The sequence below is a fragment of the Nannobrachium achirus genome (assembly GCF_963921795.1).
Source record: "Nannobrachium achirus genome assembly, chromosome: 2".
Lineage (NCBI taxonomy): Eukaryota > Metazoa > Chordata > Actinopteri > Myctophiformes > Myctophidae > Nannobrachium > Nannobrachium achirus.
The window spans coordinates 335,461-355,000 of NC_137811.1; the positions used below are offsets into that span (position 1 = coordinate 335,461).

Sequence of the window (19,540 nt, forward strand, 5' to 3'; positions counted from 1 at the left end):
CTATGGTGCAAAAACTAAGCGCGATTAAAATGCGTAATTCGTTTTAATCGCGTTAATTTTCCTTAATTTATTAATTGAAATTAATCAGTTAAAGTCCCAGCTATATGAAATTGGCAGATGATGCTAGAAAATATATTTTACATTGTATATTTTTTCAACACTATTTTGCTCATCTTTCAGGGTCTCTTTACGGAGACAGAGACAGAGTTCAGCCTGCTGTTATTAGCGGGGTGAGAGGGGGAGGGGGGAGGGGGGGTGGGGGGCATGGGGACCTCAGCTCCGGAAGCCTGCGCGCCGTTTCCGCGGAAACGCAGCATCGCGGCGGTCCTGCTCCTGCTGCACCTGTGCACCCCTGGAGGTAAGTCCTCAACGTCACTTAGAGCAGGGGTTTTCAAAGTGGGTGACAGGGCACCCTGGGGTGCCGTGACGGCAGTCCAGGGTCTGCCGCGAGATCATTTGATAATATTTGGAATGTATTTGGACACTTGAAAAAATATTTAGTATCATTAAATGATAGGGTTAAAATTTTTAACCCTCTAAGGCCCACTGTTGTATTATTACAACGTTTGTATTTTATCCAAAAAAAGGTTTAATTCATTTTATTTTAGCTCCCCCTACCACCTAAACATCACCATTGGATTCTATTGTTTAGTATTATAATGCCGTTGGCCACAATATTTGCATAGAAATACCCCGCACATAGGCTGACATTCACACCCGCCACACCCGCTGACATTCCAGAGTTTTGACGAACAACATCTCACTTTTTCATGGGAGCTATTCCTCACAAAAACATAAGTAAAATGCCTGTACTATTTTTTTGGTGATCATTAGAAAGTCTAGAACATATGTTATTATTGTGAAAAATATCCCCCATATGTAAATTAGAGCATGATTTATGATTTATGATTTATGGCTATAAAACCTTACAAAAACATTTTTTTGAAAAAAACATTTCATTTTTCTCTTATTAGGACTCCTACAACACCATCTGATTTTTTAAATTTTTTTATTTCAAGTATTTCTATATTTTGGCCTTAGAGGGTTAAACTTGAAGTACAAAGTTATTTTCAGTCAGTCTCAACGTTTTACTCACAACATAATCGCTAAAATATCGTCACTGTCGGGCAGTGTTTTCACTAGTTTAGACATTTTATAGATGATAAATACAAAACGAACGGTTTTGGACATACAAGGTTTCCACCCGACAACGACGATATGCTATAAATATAAGGTCCCCAGCAGGCACTTAAAGTGGGACAAAACAAACACTACCATTTAATGGTCACATGCTGCCATCTACTGAGCCTTTGTGTAGGTGCAGGCCAGATTGTACTGAGCATGTGCAATACCCCAGGTAGTGACACGCCCCTCAGCTCATGCACATTCCTTCTTTATTTTCCTAGGCATCAAACAGGTAGTTGTCTTTGATGCTTTCATTGATAAGAGAGATCACTAACGAGCACTTGACACTTTTATGGCCCAATCAAGAACCTCAGAGCACATTTGAAGTTCAAAGGGAGCAATTAAGAGCTCTGGCCAGCTCCCCCTGACCAAAACGGCCCTCCAAGCGATGAATGTCAACATAAACAGTGGAACAAAACCAAAATACAGCCAGAGGGATGTGTATTTCTGCAAGGAAACACCCCAGCACAGCAATATAAAACTTGCCACAAAAAGTTCGGAAATCTAACTTTGGTCGATTATATCTCCCCTTTAATAAACCCAAATGGTATTGTATTTTTATATCATTTTTATCGGTGATTTGTCACCTTTACAACGAAGTACAGCTTGTAAGCATCTGGCATTCGAGGCATGAGCTACACAGCCAAACGTGTGGGTAGCGCCGACCAGAATTTTGCCAAAATGGCTTGCAATATACTGTTCTGCTGGCATTTACTCTCGTTTTGGGCTTCCCTGACACTGAGCTTAACATTAACAAAGTGTAAAAATTGCCAATATGTGTTGTTTTTTCTTTTCCTTATTACTGTGAGAGAGTGCAATCATTCAATGCCCCAAGTAACAAAGGTGAACACCAAAAGAACAGTATTGCAGGCCTGCCAGGCCATTTTGACCATTTTTGGAGGGGCGCTACCCACATGTTTGGCTGTGTTGCTCATTCCACGAATGCCAGATCCTTACAAGCTGTACCTCGTTGTAAAGGTGACAAATCACCGATAACAATGATATCAAACACAATACCATGTGGCACAATTAAAGGGGGGATATAATGGACCGAATGTTGGCAAATTTTGGGTCGGCGCTACCCACACGTTTGGCTGTGTAGCTCATGCCTTGAATGCCCAATGCTTACAAGCTGTACCTCGTTGTAAAGGTGACAAATCAACGATACAAATTACTGTATATAAAACACATTAAAGGGGAGATATAATCGACCAAAGTTAGATTTCCGAACTTTTTGTGGCAGGTTAAATATTTCTATACATTTTTTTTTTCCCACACAAAAAATAGGTTTAAGGTTACCTAGTATCCCTTTAAGTTCCATCAAAATAAATGAAACCTTCTCTCTGTCCCTCTGTGTTCCCTCCTCTGTCACCGTGTGTCCCGTTCCTCTCTCCCCCCGTAGCATGGGGGACAGACGCGGGGGACAGACACGGGGGACAGAGGGGGATGCCGTGCCAGATCCTCCGGTGCAACGCTGACTTCGTGGCAGCCACGCTGGACCTGGGCGGCGTGGGCGGAGGGCTGAGGGAGGCGGTGAAGAACTCCGGCTACTGCAGCGCGCTGCGCTCCTATGGCATGTGCACCAAGCGCACCGCCAGGGCCTGCCGGGGCGACCTGGCCTACCACTCTGCTGTCCAGGCAAGTTTCTTATGTTACAGTTAGTTCGGGTCAGAGTGTATTGAGAGAGAGAGAGAGTGGTGCCACCGAGGGGTCAAAAAAGGAACTGCGTCACGTGACCCATGTTTCAGCTCTAAAGTGACAAGCGGGCGATTTAAATAACATTGGTTTCAATAGAAGCGTCGCGAATATCGTCATTTTTAGGTAAATATACAAAATGAGAACTGTTTTAAAGTATTTTACCGTGACAACTAAAGTCTATGTAATATTTACTTTATACTATTGCCAAAAAACTATTTAAAATAATGTGGTTTAAGATCATTAAAGTCGGGCTGTTGCCCTGTCACTGGCTAATCACTGCGTTGCCATAATGTTGTTGTTAACATGCACAATAGCACCACCAAGTGGCAGCTGAAAGTAAGGCAATGAAAGGCATGTACTCTGTTATCATGAGACTGTCAGTTGCTATAGCTTGATAACCAATTCTCGCGATGAGTCACTTTAGAAGCTCCCCACGAGCCGCCATTGGACTCGCCCCATGAAGTGAAGGTAGGTGGCAGAACTCTCCATTCTACGGCTCTGGTTTGGTTAACTCAGTTAGATTGGGGTAAGCAGGGCCCTGCAGGGGCGTCAATTGGGTATGGCAGGGGTATGCAGCAGGGGGGAACATAAAAGTGACTTTTAAATATAAATCCATGAATGTCTCTTTGTCTATCTGTTCTGGTTATGTTGTTAAATTACAGTAAAGTAACTACAAATGCAAAATTTTACAAAATGGTCACTTTAACAATTTTATAATGATATTCTCTACACTTGTATTCTCCCCATCTTGACAAAATGGTACAGGTGCAATTCATTATTGTTAATTGTGGCACGTTTACTATAGCCTATGCCAAGTTTAGCTGCACTTGAACAACCGTTCCGGCTGCCATATCCAGCCCAAGAAACGGGGGAAAATGTTTTAATTGCGACCGTAAGGTCGCAGTTTAGTATCAAAACCTCCACCGTCCGTCCGTCCGTCCGTCCGTCGGTCACACGTCACACGTCACACCTTTGCCCTGCTCATATCTCCGCATCAGTATGACATCACACTGCTGACATCAGTATGACATCGGCAGCCATAGTTACACCTGGAATGTTGAATCTCCATATATGGAGATAACCTACGCATCACACAAAGTCTGACCTCACCAGCCCATACTTGAGCATGGACGACTTATATCTCCATATACGGAGATGGCCATATATGGATATATATGGAGATATATGGAGAACATTCCCCACTAGCTGAGTATCTTAAGATGGTTGGATGTGATGATAAGCTATAAGCTTAGTTGATCCTGGCGATAAGGTCTGAGTCGAGGAATGTTCTCTTCCCTGGTGAGAATTGCCCCTTTATATAGGGCTTGTTTGTGTATTGTATGACATCACGCCACATCATCAGCTGTGGACTCTGTGATGTCATTGTATCTCCATATATGGCCATCTCCGTATATGGAGACATAAGTCGTCCATGCCCAAGTATGGGCTGGTGAGGTCAGACTTTGTGTGATGCGTAGGTTATCTCCATATATGGAGATTCAACATTCCAGGTGTAACTATGGCTGCCCGTATGACGTGAGAGGTGGAGGTTGTGATATTTGTGGAGATAAGCGACCAACGGTCGCTTATCTCCCGATTAGGGAGTCTTACTGGTGTACTTCTTAAAATAAATGTATCATGCCTGTTGCTAAGGTATGGCAACATGACTGGTGTCGTGCAAGACACCAGTCATGTTGCCATACAGCTTTTTCTGAACTGACGCTACTGGGGGTAAGAGCGCTCGTTTTGTAGTTCACCACACCCCCCTACCACCACCTGATCAATTCACTTTGATAGTCACTTATCAACACACCTGTGTAATTCTGCGTAGTCACCACAAGATGGCGACAACACTGCCATTCACTTGTGTAGTCGGTGACGTCACCCGTCTGCGACACCTCTTTGTTTATCTACTAGCTTAGCTCAGCTGTGTTTAGCCATTAGCTTACTATGCCTAACTCTAGGCGCCGACCGTGATGGCAATCCAGGGGTGCCGCAGAATAATTCAATAACGTTTGGAATTCATTGATATCACTACATCAATAGCGCTTCACTTTGCTTAGTAAAAGACCTGATTTGCACTGTACTTGATGAGGTCTTTTTCCAACTCACCAAAAATAGCCGATCTACAAGCTCACAACGCGTCACGTTGTGACACGTGAGTTTGTAGATAATTTTTAGTGAGCCTTCCCCCCCCAGAATACAGAGATGCAGGTGTTCAAGTGGTTAAACGTTAAATATAAAGTTATTTACAATTAGTTCTGATGGAATTGGATATTTCTCTGTGACGCGTAATGAAGTAAGATTCTAAAAATGAACAGTGCAATTCAGGGGTGCCGTGGATGGAAAAAGGTTTGAAACCCCCTGGTGTAAAGCTGTAAATATTTACTCAATACTCAACTTATTGCCTGCCACCGGATGAGTTTGACTCCACCAATTATTTGAAAGCTTTAGTTACTAGTTTGTAGATTTTGATTATTATTACACAACATGCATTAACCACTTCAGGCCTATACACACTGTACATTTCAGCCATTTGAAAACAGCAGATCTTCAAGCTCACAAATGCATCGCACCGTGGCACGCTGTGAGCTGGTAAATATGCTATTTTCTAAAGATTCTTCTACATTTTATGCATTTGTAAAGTCATTCTGCATGAATAGTACTTTTGAACTTAATCTCAAGTAATTCCAGACTGTAACTTGTAACAGAGTATTTCTACATTGCAAGACTGGTGTCTTGCAAGACACCAGTCATGTTGCCATACCTTAGGCATGATAAATTTATTTTAAGAAGTACATTCTATTTTTTTCCCCAAAGATTTCTATGGTTTCTTGGGCTGGATATGGCAGTCTGGAACAGTTGTTCAAGTGCAGCTATACTTGGCATAATATAGTAAACGTGCCACAATTAACAATAATGAATTGCACCTGTGCAGCTGACCTGCGGAACCTGTGAATACACTATTCTGTCAAGATGGGGAGAATAAAAGTGTGGAGAATATAATTATAATACATTATATTATAATACATTTTGCATTTGTAGTTATTTTAATGTAATTTAACAACATAATAACCAGCACAGATAGACAAAGAGACATTCATGGATTTATGTTTTAAAGTAACTTGTATTCTCCCCCCCTGGACCCAGGGTATGGCAGCTGCATACCCCTGCCATACCCAATTGACGCCCCTGTATGATAACCTTGCGCTCCAGGGCATCGAGGACCTCCTGCTCCAGCACCGCTGCCCCAGGGCAGGGCCCACCGCCCAGCCCCGCCCGCCCCCGCAAGCACCCATGTCCGGGGAGGCGTGTCTGTACGAGAAGGGCTACTTCCTGCGGGAGGGCCGGGCGCCAGAGTACCTGCACTGCGGCGTGTTCGGAGACCCGCACGTCCGGACCTTCGCCGACGAGTTCCAGACGTGCGCGGCGCGAGGCGCCTGGCCGCTCGTGGACAACCAGTACCTGTACATCCAGGCCACCAACACGCCCACTGGACGCGGGGCCCACACCACCACTCTGACCAAAGTGAGTCACAGGCAGATGCGCAGGGACGTGCTGGCCATTGGGAAAAGCGGGACAACTCCCGAACGGTCGGTTCATTACCGGCCGGTCCAGGCTGGCCATTAGGAAAAGAAATGTCTGCCTTCGTTCCATTTTGGGGGCTTGGCGGCCAACAAAGTAAATCGTCACTGTCGGGCAGAAACCTTGTATCTCCAAGTTTCAAATTTGTACATTTTTTCGCAAAGCAAAGCCCTGCTTCATCAGACAAGGCTGTCGCACAAACGTAGTGAAAACAGCAGATCTACAAGCACACAACGCCTCTCACCGCGAGGCGTTGTGTGCTTGTAGATCGTCTGTTTTCACTAGTTTAAATCATTTTTAAAATGGTTTTGGACATACAAGGTTTCCACCCGACAATGACGAGATATAACTCATGTAATTGGCCCACTGGCTTGTCACGTGTCATGATCTGAAATGGCAAATCTTTGAGAAGCAGCAGCGCTATAGAGAGAGATCCCTCTCTATAGCGCACAATGAGGACCTCTACAACTCTTTTTCCCGGGCTGAATCAGGGGCCCAGCCTGTCCCTGGCAGATGGCGTCAATTGACCCTTTGTAGATAGATACCTTTATTATCCCAAGGGGATGTCAAGTGCCGCCCATAGTCCCACCCCTCTTCGCTCCCATTGGTCTCTCCATCCGCTACCATTGAAATAACATGTTTTTTCAGGTGCTTTGTATTGTTATTCTGTGTATTCAATTCTCATTTTAAACTTGGTTTCAGTAAAAAAAAAAAATCTCAGGTGCAGTTTAGTGACTGGGCTTGTTTTTATTTCTCCAAAAAATATGTTTTGGCAAATTCAACATAAACAAGGCGGATTCAGGGCCGAACAAGGTAGAAGGAGGAGCCTGCTGGTTGGTCAGTCAGGGACCAACCAGAAGGCTGACAAAGGGTGAACTAGATAGATACAAGGCGATTCGATACGTATCCGATACATGGGCTACGATTCGATTCAGAGGCGATACAGCTTACATACAGAACGATTCCATACAATTCGATTCGGTGCAATTTCGATGCGATTCGATGCGTTTTCGATTTTGTGGAATTTTAAGCGATTCGATACAATAAGGTGCGAGCTGATGATACTAGGGATGGGTATCGTTCACCTCCGAATCGATCCGATACCTTTTTCAATACCGTTTTCGATACTTGTTTATGTATTATTAATTATTTTATTACCCTTATTATTATTATTATTATTATTGTTACCCTTAATAACCTTTTTCTATAGGCTATTTTACACACCACAATAGGTTATTAAGGCCGTCTAAGACAGTGGTTCAGCCATTGTCATGTCAAGTAGTAGGCTTACTGTAGTTGATGGAACTACTATTACTGTTACTATGGCTGCTATTTTATATATATTTTATATTTTGTCTTTTTGTAGATGGTCGGAACTAAAGACACATGTACCATACTACAGATCTCTCCCGGGACTGTATTCTTTTTTTTTATACGACACAGAAAAAGGCTTTCACGGAAAGGGTGACAGTCCTTTGCTGCCTGCAGACAGAGCAGCGAGCGGAGAGGGAGAGAGGCTATGGGGAAGAGTAGCTCATCTGTCCAGAGCGTTAGCGTGGGGAGAGGTGACGATCGATGCTCACACAGTGTCACAGCTGGAGATCATTAGTGATGTGTCGGTCATGAATGACCGACACATCACACGATCCGGAAAAGACCCGTTCAACCGTTCACGGCGTTCAGTTGCAAATGCGACGAGAGAGAGAGAGACAGTTCATCCAAGAGGGCGATAGCAAGAGGGTGCAAAAGACCTGTACTTCCCGTTTCTGTGGGTAGTTTCTACGTAGGTAGATACCTTTTTAGGAGGCGGAAGCATGTTTGGAGTCTATTCATTTACAATGGGAGAGCTAACGTGAACACAGAGCAAAATAATAGTTCAGAAGCTATAGTCACTGAACTAAATATTGGACCAGATCATCACAAGCCACATAATATTAACAAAATTGTCATACTAAAGTGGCTTTTTTCAGCGACACAACAACTGAGAAAATCAACTTTATTATTGCTCTTTAGCTGTCCCAGCAACACACTCTCGCGGGATCTATAGCACCAGTAAACAGGACGTGCGCGAGATTTGCCATCAGAGCCGGCGCCCACTTAGGAGTCTATTTGTAGGATTTGTGTACCATGTCGCACTCTAGTGGATCCAATGAGGATGAGCTATCTTCATTAATTAAATATCTTTGAGTTCATTCAACGTATCTCACAAGAGAAGACAGACCCGTTCCGTCCCTCCTTTCCACCGTTCCTCTTTCCTTAATGGACACTGTAGTGGGCTGGAGGCGGGCTCTCCCTCAGAGAAGCAGGACTGTGTGTGCGTGGGGGTGTGGAACAGAAATCAGGGACCTACAGTTACGGAGCAGCAGAGCGCCTACGACCGCGAGAAGAGTTGTGACTGATGATTGATTGACCGAGACCGACTGACTGCCTGCGAGTGAAAAGGGTGTTATCGTTCATTCTTTGAACGGGATGTTCTAATTACTAGCCTGATTACTAGCCTACCCTACGAGACTGCAGACTGACTGACTGACTGACTGACTACTGTATTAAGTTTGCAAAAAAAGCGGTACAGTTCTATACAAAAGAATGCTAGAAGATAAGCCATAGAAAACACTATGGCATTAATCTATCCTACAAGTAGCCTATAGTAACACATCTCATCTCATACAATGGACCATTGAGCCAGTGTCATGTTAATTCATGAAGTGTGAACGTAATGCTAATGGTAAGGGATAATCGTTCATTCTCTGAATGGGTGAAATGTTAATTTGCGCTTTTGAGTGATGTTGGCCGTTTTATAATGATAGAGCGTGCGGCGACGGTGTGAATGTTTTTGATTGATATGCGTGCGTGCACCAGTCATGGAAAAAGCCTACTCCGATTTTTATTCTTTTAGGATGCAGGGCACTGCAGGGAAAAGCGATGTTTCGATGTCAATACATCATCTTCGTCAGGTCACGTTCACAATATAGGCAGCAGGCAGGCTGCCTATCTGTATCTACCATCCACTTTGAATGGAAAAATATCTGGAGAAAGAGATTTTTTTATCTGTTATCTGGCCCAGTGGGAATGGGCCTTTAGACTGTTATTCGTCTCAGGTACTCAATTTTCGTACAAATACGATAATTATCGTACATCTGGCAACACTGGAAATGAATGTGTTGCGTGCTATCACACACTTTACGTGTGCACTCTCTCTCTCTCTCTCCAGATCACCATCATCTTCAAGAGCTGGCGTCAGTGCGCGGAGCAGCAGATCTACCAGGCCGAGCTGGACGATGTCCCGGCCGCCTTCGCGGACGGCTCCGTGTCTAGCGGCGGGGGCGTTGGCGGGGGCGGGAGCCACCCCCCCAGCCTGGCGGTGCGCTCGCAGAGCCCCGGGAGGCACGCCGAGATCCGGGCGGCGCACATCGGCGCGGTGCTGGTGGTCCGCCAGAGCGGCCGCTCCCTGGGGCTGTCGGTGCGGGCGCCGCGCGCCGTTGTGGAGGCCTTCGGCCCCGAGCGGGACGTGCAGCTGTGCGTGTGGGGCTGCCCCGCATCGCAGCGGATCGACGTGCTCTCCCCGCCGCCCGCCTCTTTCTCCTCCTCCGCCTCTTCCTCGGCGAGCGCCCAGGCACACTGTGGCGCCCTGCTCCCCGCCAGAGACATGTACTACCAGGTAGGGGAGACGTGGAGCTTTGTAGATCTGCCATTTTTTTGGACGATCGTGGACATTTTTGCAAATCTTTGAATTTAGGGCTGAGCGATTAATCGGTTTATAATTGAAAATGATGTTGTTTTTTTAAGATTACAAAAAAAAAAAGAAAAAACTGCGAGCTCGTATATCTGCTATTTCTCAAGCATAAAATAATGGTTAAAGATGTAATAATACTCAGTGATGCGCAAATGACCTAAACAAAAGTTGTCATTTACATGTTTAAGCCTGTTCTGTGACACGTCATTCTCATCGTTCCAGGCGTGCGTGTTTGACCTGCTGGTGAGCGGGGACCTCAACTCCAGCTTGGCCGCGGTGGCCGCCCTCGAGGACGCCAGGGGGATGATCGACGACGGCGACCGGCTGCACCTGCTGCCGCCGCCGCCAGTGGCGGCGTCGGGACATTGGCAGTGCCGGTCGGCCACGACGGCCATGGGGCTGATGATGGCCGCGCTGCTGGGAGCCGCCTGGAGCTTTGCAACATAAACACATGTTGTCTTGTTTTTTTTAAAGGGCCTACACCATGCTTTTAAAACTATATTTTTTGTATAAATATATGCTCAAAATTGAGTCTTAGACAGGTTTTAACCCTCAAAAAACACTCTGACCATTCTTTTTGTTTGTTCTAGCTCTACTATAATGAGGCTCAGATCTAGTGGGGTTTTTCCAGAAAAAAAAGAAGTTTTTTGAAAAAAAAAAAGTTTTTTGAAAAAAAAAAGTTTTTTGAAAAAAAAAAGTTTTTTGAAAAAAAAAAGTTTTTTGAAAAAAGTGTTTTGAAAAAAAAAAGTTTTTTGAAAAAAAAAGGTTTTGAAAAAAAAGTTTTTTGAAAAAAAAAATTTTTGAAAAAAATTTTTTTGAAAAAATTTTTTTTTTTGAAGTTTTGAAAAAAAAAATTTGATTTTTTTTTTTTTTTTTTTAATTTGTTGACTCTGCATTGCATTTTTTTGAAAAAAAAAAAGTTTTGACTGAAAAAAAAAACGGGAAACGAGAGTGACGTCACTCTCGTCAACTCTCAGAACAGCACTGTTCTGAGAACCCGTGGAAAGCTTTTCATCTCTGTCTGCCCAAAACCAGAGAAAGACACAACGGTCAGAAATAGGACTTTGTGAGGATAGAAGGTGCCAGTGGGACCCCAAAAAAAGGTTTTAAAATAGAAAAAGTTAAATTCATGGTGTAGGTCCTTTAACACATTGGCCGGCAATTATTTTATGCTTTAGCTTTTGAAAAATAGCACAGAGTGCCGCGCTGCGAGCTACTTGTAGATCTGCTATTTTCAGATCTGCTATTTTTAGGATTTTTTTTTTTTTAAGTCTTTGTATAGCCCATATCTTTTTAAAAGGGAACAAATTATTTCGAGATGGGGGTCCGCGGCCCAATACATATTTGTCCTTGACATGAAAAAGTTTGAGAACCACTGATTTAGAAGAAGGATTCAGAAGACATTCATGGAATCGGGTCAAACACATTCAAAGACTTGCACAAATGTTCATGATTTTTCACAAGCTCATAGTGAACTGTATATCTGCTATTTTTTAATAGTTAAAGCATACGATAATGGTTAAAGTGGTTCAAATGTAAAGTGACACAGATTTGCGTTCAAGCCTAAATGGGTTAAACCCATGGGTTAAACCCATTTAGGCCTAGAATTATTGAATGCTTTAACCAGTGAAAAATAGCAGATTGCGAGCTTGTATATCTGCTATTTTTGAAAAAGTTGTGAAAATGTGTGCAAATCTTTGAATATATGCATTTTCAAAGCGAACGTCTGTAACTCAAATTTGCTTCTGGGATGGGGGTCCGTGGTCAAATACATATCATTTTGGGGGTCCTTCACGTGAAAAGGTTTGAGCACCACTGACATAGTAGTCGCTCAAGAACAGACTAACTGAGCTCCAGTTAAGTGAAAAGGACCTTTTCTTTGACGATGGCTGGCCAGATTGCTGACTCAGAAACATTGTTTTTTCCAAAAACCTTAGAAGGATTCAAAAGACAATTATAGAATCGGGTAAATTTTCTAATTTTCAAGTTTTTTCAAAAATAGCAGATCTACAAGCTCGCAGCGCGGTGCCGCGCTGTGAGCTTGTATATCTGCTATTTTTCAATAGTTAAAGCATAAAATAATGATACACAATAAGGTGTACCCGCTCTAAATGGGTTTAACACATTGGCCGGCGTTGACGCCAAAACACGGCAAGTGATCTATCATAGACCAGGGGTGGGTAACTTTGATGATGGCGAGGGCCACTATATTTCCACCTTCACTCCAGAGGGCCACATTGCATATTGCTACCGGTATGTCCTACTTTGTCACTTTCTAGTATCTCATACAAAAGAAGCAAGAATAGCAGATCTACAAGCTCAAAACACATCGCAGTGTGATGCACTTTAAGCTTGTAGATGGCTATTTTTGCTTCTTTTGAATTGGAATCCTGAAATGTAAAAATTTGATTTAATTTAAAACACATTTAGTTATATACTCATTTTAACTTTATGAACCTATATACAAATACCTACATTGGACAAAATAAATATTGGATAAAATAAATACATTTTAATTCTACTATACTAGTCATTAAGCTACTAATATAGACAGAATTAGAGCAGGTCATGTTTGGAATTGTATGCGGGCTGCATGAAGTGAAGGTGGGGGCCGCATGTGGCCCCCGGGCCGCCAGTTGCCCATGCATGTCATAGATTGTGGGTCTCCCGCACCCGGGAGTGACACAAAGACTCCGTTTCCCATGATCCATCAGGAGATGACGTCATCCGGAAATCCTTCTTTTGCCCAACCAGACCAATAATTGCAAATTCAGAAAAACTGATACACTGCAACTCGGTTTCTTCTCCCAGATTGTGTTTTTGTCAAAACAAGCTTTTTTCAACAGACCATAACTAAAGAATGGATCGCCGCGGTTTCTTTTCCGGATGGAAGAAGAAAAGATTGTTGGATGTTACAAACAGTGTGTTTATACAATGTGGTGACGTTGTGCGTTCCGTGGATCGTCAAAATAAGGTAAAAACAATGAAAGACCCTGGCAAAGGAGGATGAATTCATTCATTCATTAATACCCATGGCGATGAATGTGTTAAAGGTACATTTCACGCACTGCTGACAGAGTCCTTGCGTGGAACCTCTTTTCTCCCGGTCTGCATAAGTTCCATTGTGACTTTTTGCCTTGACTGCTGCAGTGAGAAGGACAACCAAAGGACAGTTTTCTAAGTTGCAGCGCAACTTGTGGTGCATTTGAACCGCTAAATCCCTGTGTTGTCTTTTTTTTGAAAATCGAACATCTACAAGCACAAACAACAGGTCGCAGCAGGACCTTTTCATCGCCTCCCTCTCTGCTGTCTGTGCTTCTTTTGTATATGTCGCGTGCAATGGCAGCAGGCTGGTTTCCCAGAATGTGATGCTTCCGCTGTGGTCTCAGTAGCAGTGGTCCTCATCGGGACAATATTCTTTGCAGGTCTTTCAGTCCGAGTGTATCAAAAAAGCACCTCGAGTCAAGGTGGAGACGACCTCCTGTCGGTCCGACCAGGTTAACATTCAGCATTCACCAGCGTCTGCAGGTTAGCATTTCACCAGGTTAGCATTCACCAGCGTTGGCAGTAGGGGTGGGCGATCTGGAAAAATACAATATCACGATATTTTCCCAAGCTGTATCACGATACACGATTTTATCACGATTCTTTTTCACGTTGGTTTTTATGGTTATTTTTCAAGTTACTTGACAAAAAACTAGAGTCTCTGGGTTCCTTTTGGGAGGTCTACATTGACCTTTACAAGTATGTAACTCTGACAGTGTACAAATGAAACCAAATGGACCCTTACGGGTCCATTTGGTTTCATTTGTATTTTGTCAGAGTTAAGAACTGATGATTTTGACTAAAATGCAGGTATAATTTAATTTTGCAATGAATCTCTGTATTAACGATTGAACAGGATTTTTTTTACAAGGCTCCCTCAATTGTATCACGATATATCCGATACCTCTGAATAGGCATATCGTGGAGACATTGTATCGTCTCAACGATAATTATCACCATATCGCCCACCACTAGTTGTCAGGTTAGCATTTCACCAGGTTAGCATTCACCAGCGTTAGTTTTACTGAGGTTAAGGTTAGGTGTCGGTGTATCTCCGTCCCCCCGACTTTCGTCACAATCACAAGCTTCCGCAGTCAAAATGGTTTTAACCACCTCTATTCTTGCAATACATTTTTTTCCCCAGCTACTCTAAATCCCTTTGCCGACAAAGATCTACAAGCCCATCTACAAGCTTGTAGATCTGTTACCCCCAGAATATGGGCTTCAAATGGATCATCAATCAATTCAACCGGAAGTGCATTGTACGTAGTTATTGTTTGGTCGGATTATCAAAATTAATCAATCAATTCAATTTCTTTCTTTCTTTCTTTCTTTCTTTCTTTCTTTCTTGTGTGTGCGTAAGTGTGTGCGTGCTTGCGCGTGTGTGTGTGTATGTGTGTGTGTGCCGGGGTGGACAGGGCATCTGGCATACCGTGCATATACTCGGTGGGCCAACTTCAAGTGGGCCTGTGGGACCAAAAAATATATAAATAAAAATGTTGCCACCATTTTAGGACAGTAATCTCTGGACTGGGCGGCCACTAAGGCAAGAGGGCCAATCCTTCAGTAGCACCGGCCCACAGAGCAGAGAGACATCACATGATTGGCCCAACTGGTTTGTCTATCATCTGAATATGGCCTAGTAGCCCAATCACAGGCTACTGTGGCCCAGGAGTCCCACCCAAACATTTAACAGCATAGAGACACACGGGCGCCTACAAATTCACGGCCCCTATTGTGACAGCGGCCCCACTTCGGGTAAGGAAGAACGGAGAACTGCAGCTGCCGATGCAATCCCAATGAGAGGCATCGTGATATATCATAATTTCAGTGGTTCACTACTGAGGCCATATCGATTTTTTTTGTGTTCTAATAAAGTGTCCCATGAGTAAAATTTTGCCTTTTTAAAGTGGCATATCTGTCATCTTCATACACTACCTACAATATAATTTAATATACTTCATCTGTGAGTCAAAAGTGCTAGCATTGGAAATCTTAAGTTTAGGTGGTCGCATGGTACACACGTCATGGACGGATCCCTTGAGGTTTTCAGTACCCAGATACGCTTGCCTCTCATGTATAATTAGGTTTTTGGGAAAATGTTCGCATATCGCTTCTCCCAAACGGAGTCTTGCAGGTTATTTTTGGATTAATACTAACCTGGAGAATCCACTCTGTAGTTGGAAAAAGTCAGGATCTTCAAAGTCGGCGCTCATAAACGCACAGCAGTAAAGACAGTGATGTCACTGAAAAGCGACAGGTTCTGTGTCTGCCGTTTCCCCTCCTCTCTGTTAACATTATGGGTAATCCATTCAAGTGGCAAATTAAACGTGACACACATTGTGTATTTAGCAAACAAGAAGATATGTTGTCAGGGTCAGGCCATACATTTGAAAACATATTTTTATTTAAATCAATATAGTCTTCAGTTCGTGTAGGATTATTGTAATATTAGGCTAACCACAGTTGAATTGCAATGACTTTCTATGGGCTGGCTTGCAGTTCACCATTCTCCCTTACCCGAAGCGGGGCCGCTGTTTCAATTGTGGGCGTGAATTTGTAGGCGCCCGTGTGTCTCTATACAAGCCCACAACATGCTGGTGACTCGGCGCGTTTTGGGCTTGTAGATCTTCTATGTTCGGTTCACGCCGGTTGTAGTGGGCCGGTCTGTGCCAAAGATGCCAGGGCCGAATTTGTCCCAGTCCGGCCCTGTGTGTGTGTGTGTGTGTGTGTGTGTGTGTGTGTGTGTGTGTGTGTGTGTGTGTGTGTGTGTGTGTGTGTGTGTGTGTGTGTGTGCACGCGCATGGCATGCATGTGTCTGCGCTCATATGTGTGCATGTACGGAGTCAAAACAGCAGATGAATGTATTTCCTGGTTTTCTATCCTCAAATGTTTTTTGTCCAAACAGTGTCTTTACATAAAACATTTTTTTACTTATTCAGTTGCATAGTGTGCACGACAAACTTCATAAAAATGAACACCCCTGAATTGTAATAAATGGAGGTATTACCGTGTGTGACATGATTGTATATTGTATTTGTCATGCTGATAAATGTTGATAAACGTGGGTGGTCTGTGTATCTGTGTATTTGTCTCTTTCCTACACAAAAGTGCAAAAGTAATCTTGCCTGGCGGTGCCAGCCTCTATCACACACTTTGTTTTGGGAAGAGAGTCTGGGATTGCAGGGAGAGATTCCATTTCTGAACTTCAAAGGGGTTTTGAACTGAGGTAATTGATTGAGCCATACAAGTGTCAATTGCTCGTTAGTCAATGAAAGCATCAAAGACTACGCCCTGTTTGATGTCTGCAATGAGATTGGAGGGGGGATGTGTTTGTATACACACAGACTCGCCTGATTGGCTGAATGGTTTTGAACCAGGCCACCACCCACCATGTGCCCCAAGCCTACAGCCCTGATTGGCTAACCCTTTCTGGTGGCTGGTGGAAATAGAATCTCAATTGTGAGGGGCCAGACCACACTACACCATCACTACCGCCAGGGGGTGGTATTAGTATTATTTAAACCTGGGCCGTTATCGGCGTTATCGTGCTGCGTTAACGCGAGACTCTTGTCGGTGGTAAAAAAAAATATTGTCGTTAATCGCGGATCAAAGTTGGGTCTGGGAGGTGCATGCGCAATGACATCACACACAGGACACGCTGTCTTGTTTTGTTAGATGCAGCCTACATGTTGTCTAGGCAGAGGCGTTCTAAATTATGGCTGTATATTTCACAACAATGTGCATGTTAATGTCACACTGTCATTGGCTGCACCTAGTGTGCTGTGCTAGTTTTGATAATGAGACGTCATCTTTACCTATATTCAGTTGTTATTACTCAAACTCACTGCATGGACAGACATGTCTCCCCGTTCTGTCACCTAGTGTAGATATTTGTGACATCAGTCGCAAGCGCCGGAAGCGAGCAGAAAAGGCAGAGCGAGTGGATCTTTAACCCACACTGGCACCCATGGTGAGCTTCATAGCCAGACATGGCACATCCCCGTTGTCATGTGATGTCCCTACCTCCTATTTACCTTGGTTCATCATGGTTCTACTAGCACAGACTGTAGTAACATCTGTCCACCAGCAAGTGGAAGCAAAGCAAGCGTCATTCACTCATGGCAGCTCTGAACACACTTTGCAAAAATAGAATATCACAATAAAACAGCCTTCATCTTGGTTACATGCAGCAGTATACCCTAAAAATGTGTGATTTTGACCTCAAGCTTGACTCAGGTCATATACAAATTATGATTTAAATTGTTTGTCAGGCCAAGTTGAGAGAGAGAGAGATGAAGCAGAGAACCATAAAAGTATGATCTTGTAGATTGGCTATTTTCAAATGGCTATTTTCAAATGGTCGAATTCAGTGGCGTCAGTTCAGAGAAAAGCTAAGGTATGGCAACATGACTGGTGTCTTGCAAGACACCAGTCAAGTTGCCATACCATGAGGGTTAGATCTTCTATGTATCTACATGATACATTTATTTTAAGAAGTACATTCTATTTTTCCCCAGTTTCTACAGTGTCTTGGGCTGGATATGGCAGCCTGGAACGGTTGTTCAAGTGCAGCTATGGCATGTTAGTAAACGTGACCATTTTGTTAAATATTTGCATTTGTAGTTATTTTACTGTAATTTAAGAACATAATAACCAGCGCATATAGACAAAGAGACATTCATGGATTTACATTTAACAGTAACTTTTATTTTCCACCCGGGACCCAGGGTATGGCAGCTGCATACCCCTGCCATACCCGATTGGCGCCCCTGTTTGTCAGGCCAAGTTGAGAGAGAGAGATCTAGATGAAGCAGAGAACCATACTACATAAAATTGTGATCTTGTAGATCAGCTATTTTCAAATGGCTATTTTCAAATGGCCGAATTGTATAGGTTTGAAGTGATTAATGTATGTTTTGTAATAATAATCAATTTATGAAGTAACTAGTAACTAACGTTTTCAAATAAACTTCATAGTGGAGTAAAAGTAGGAATATTTGGATCAGGGATGTACAAAGTGGAGTAAAAGTAAAAGTATTGGACATTGGAAATACTCACGTAAAGAACAAATACCGTACAGTACTTAAGTAAATTTACTTGGTTACTTTCCTCCACTGGCCTACAACATTCCAGCATTTACTGTTGTCCTTCAATTCCTGAAACTCTAACCTCATTCCCACGACTCTTAAAGTGCAACCCCACTCCAACACAGTCAAACCATTTCTCATAACACTATAAACCTACCACCCATGCAGAAGGATATATAGCAATCAACATAACCACATGCAGGCACGTGCACACATAGACATCAACGGGGGCTTGAGCCCCTGCCCTTTTATCTGTCTGTAAAAAGTTCAGGTTCAGGTTCAGGTTTATTGTCACACATATCCATACAAGTACAGATACAATGAAATGCTTGTGCCAGGAGCACTCTCAGCCTTATTACACAAAGACATGGTCACAGTGACCGACAAGAGTGTGGACCCACATACCATGCAGGCCACACAAGACAAGTCCCAACAACGACAATACCATACAGTGTAAAAGTGTACAGTTTAAAAATGCGTACAGTACAGTGCCCATGTTTACCTATGTTTCACTTTCAACCCTTCGTTGAGCAACCTGACTGCCTGGGCAAAAAGAATATTACTGAAACGAGTGGTGTGCGATTTGATGCTCTGGTAACGTTTTTCGGATGGGAGGAGTGAGAACAGGGAATGGGCGGGATGGCTGCTATTTTTAATGATGTTCTGAGTCTTTTTCTTGCAGCGTGTGGTATAGAATATAGATTGTATGGAGCTGTGGCAATTCTGTGCCGATGATTTTAGCTGCTCTCTTCACAATCCTCTGCAGCTGTCTACAGTCCTGGGCAGTCAAGTTACCAAACCACGCTGTGATGCAACCTGTCAGAACACTTTCTATGGTGCAACGATAGAAATTCACAAGAGTCTTGGTGCTCAAGCCAAATCTCTTGAGGCGTCTCAGAAAGTACAGTCGCTGCTGTGCTTTCTTAATGGTGAAAGAAACACAAATGTCCTCTTTTCATACCATACCTGAAGGCGGCATTCATTGTCCAAACTCTCCTGAACTTGAATGTAGCATCTTATGTTGAAAGAATTGCCCTCTCAGTGTGGTATCCAGCGCCAAAAATAGACGACCTCCAAGCAGTTTGGAGGTCAGCTATTTTCAATATTTCCACCAAAAGGCCCTTTTAGAAATGTCAGCCCCTGCCTCTCTAACATTCTCTGCACGTCCCTGACCACATGCACCAAAGTGACAGGACACTAAAGT

The 19,540-nt window shown here is 43.3% G+C and overlaps 1 protein-coding gene across 1 annotated transcript; it reads left to right on the top strand.

Annotated features, from left to right (window-relative positions):
* Positions 1-264: 264 nt before the first annotated feature.
* hjv (hemojuvelin BMP co-receptor) lies at positions 265-10,648 on the top strand (the record flags this gene model as incomplete). The annotated part of the gene is made up of 5 exons (XM_080753873.1): positions 265-358; positions 2,588-2,823; positions 6,100-6,411; positions 9,680-10,126; positions 10,424-10,648. The coding sequence occupies 5 exons, from the start codon at positions 265-267 to the stop codon at positions 10,646-10,648; spliced, it is 1,314 nt and encodes a 437-aa protein (XP_080609999.1).
* Between the last annotated feature and the right edge of the window lie 8,892 nt (positions 10,649-19,540).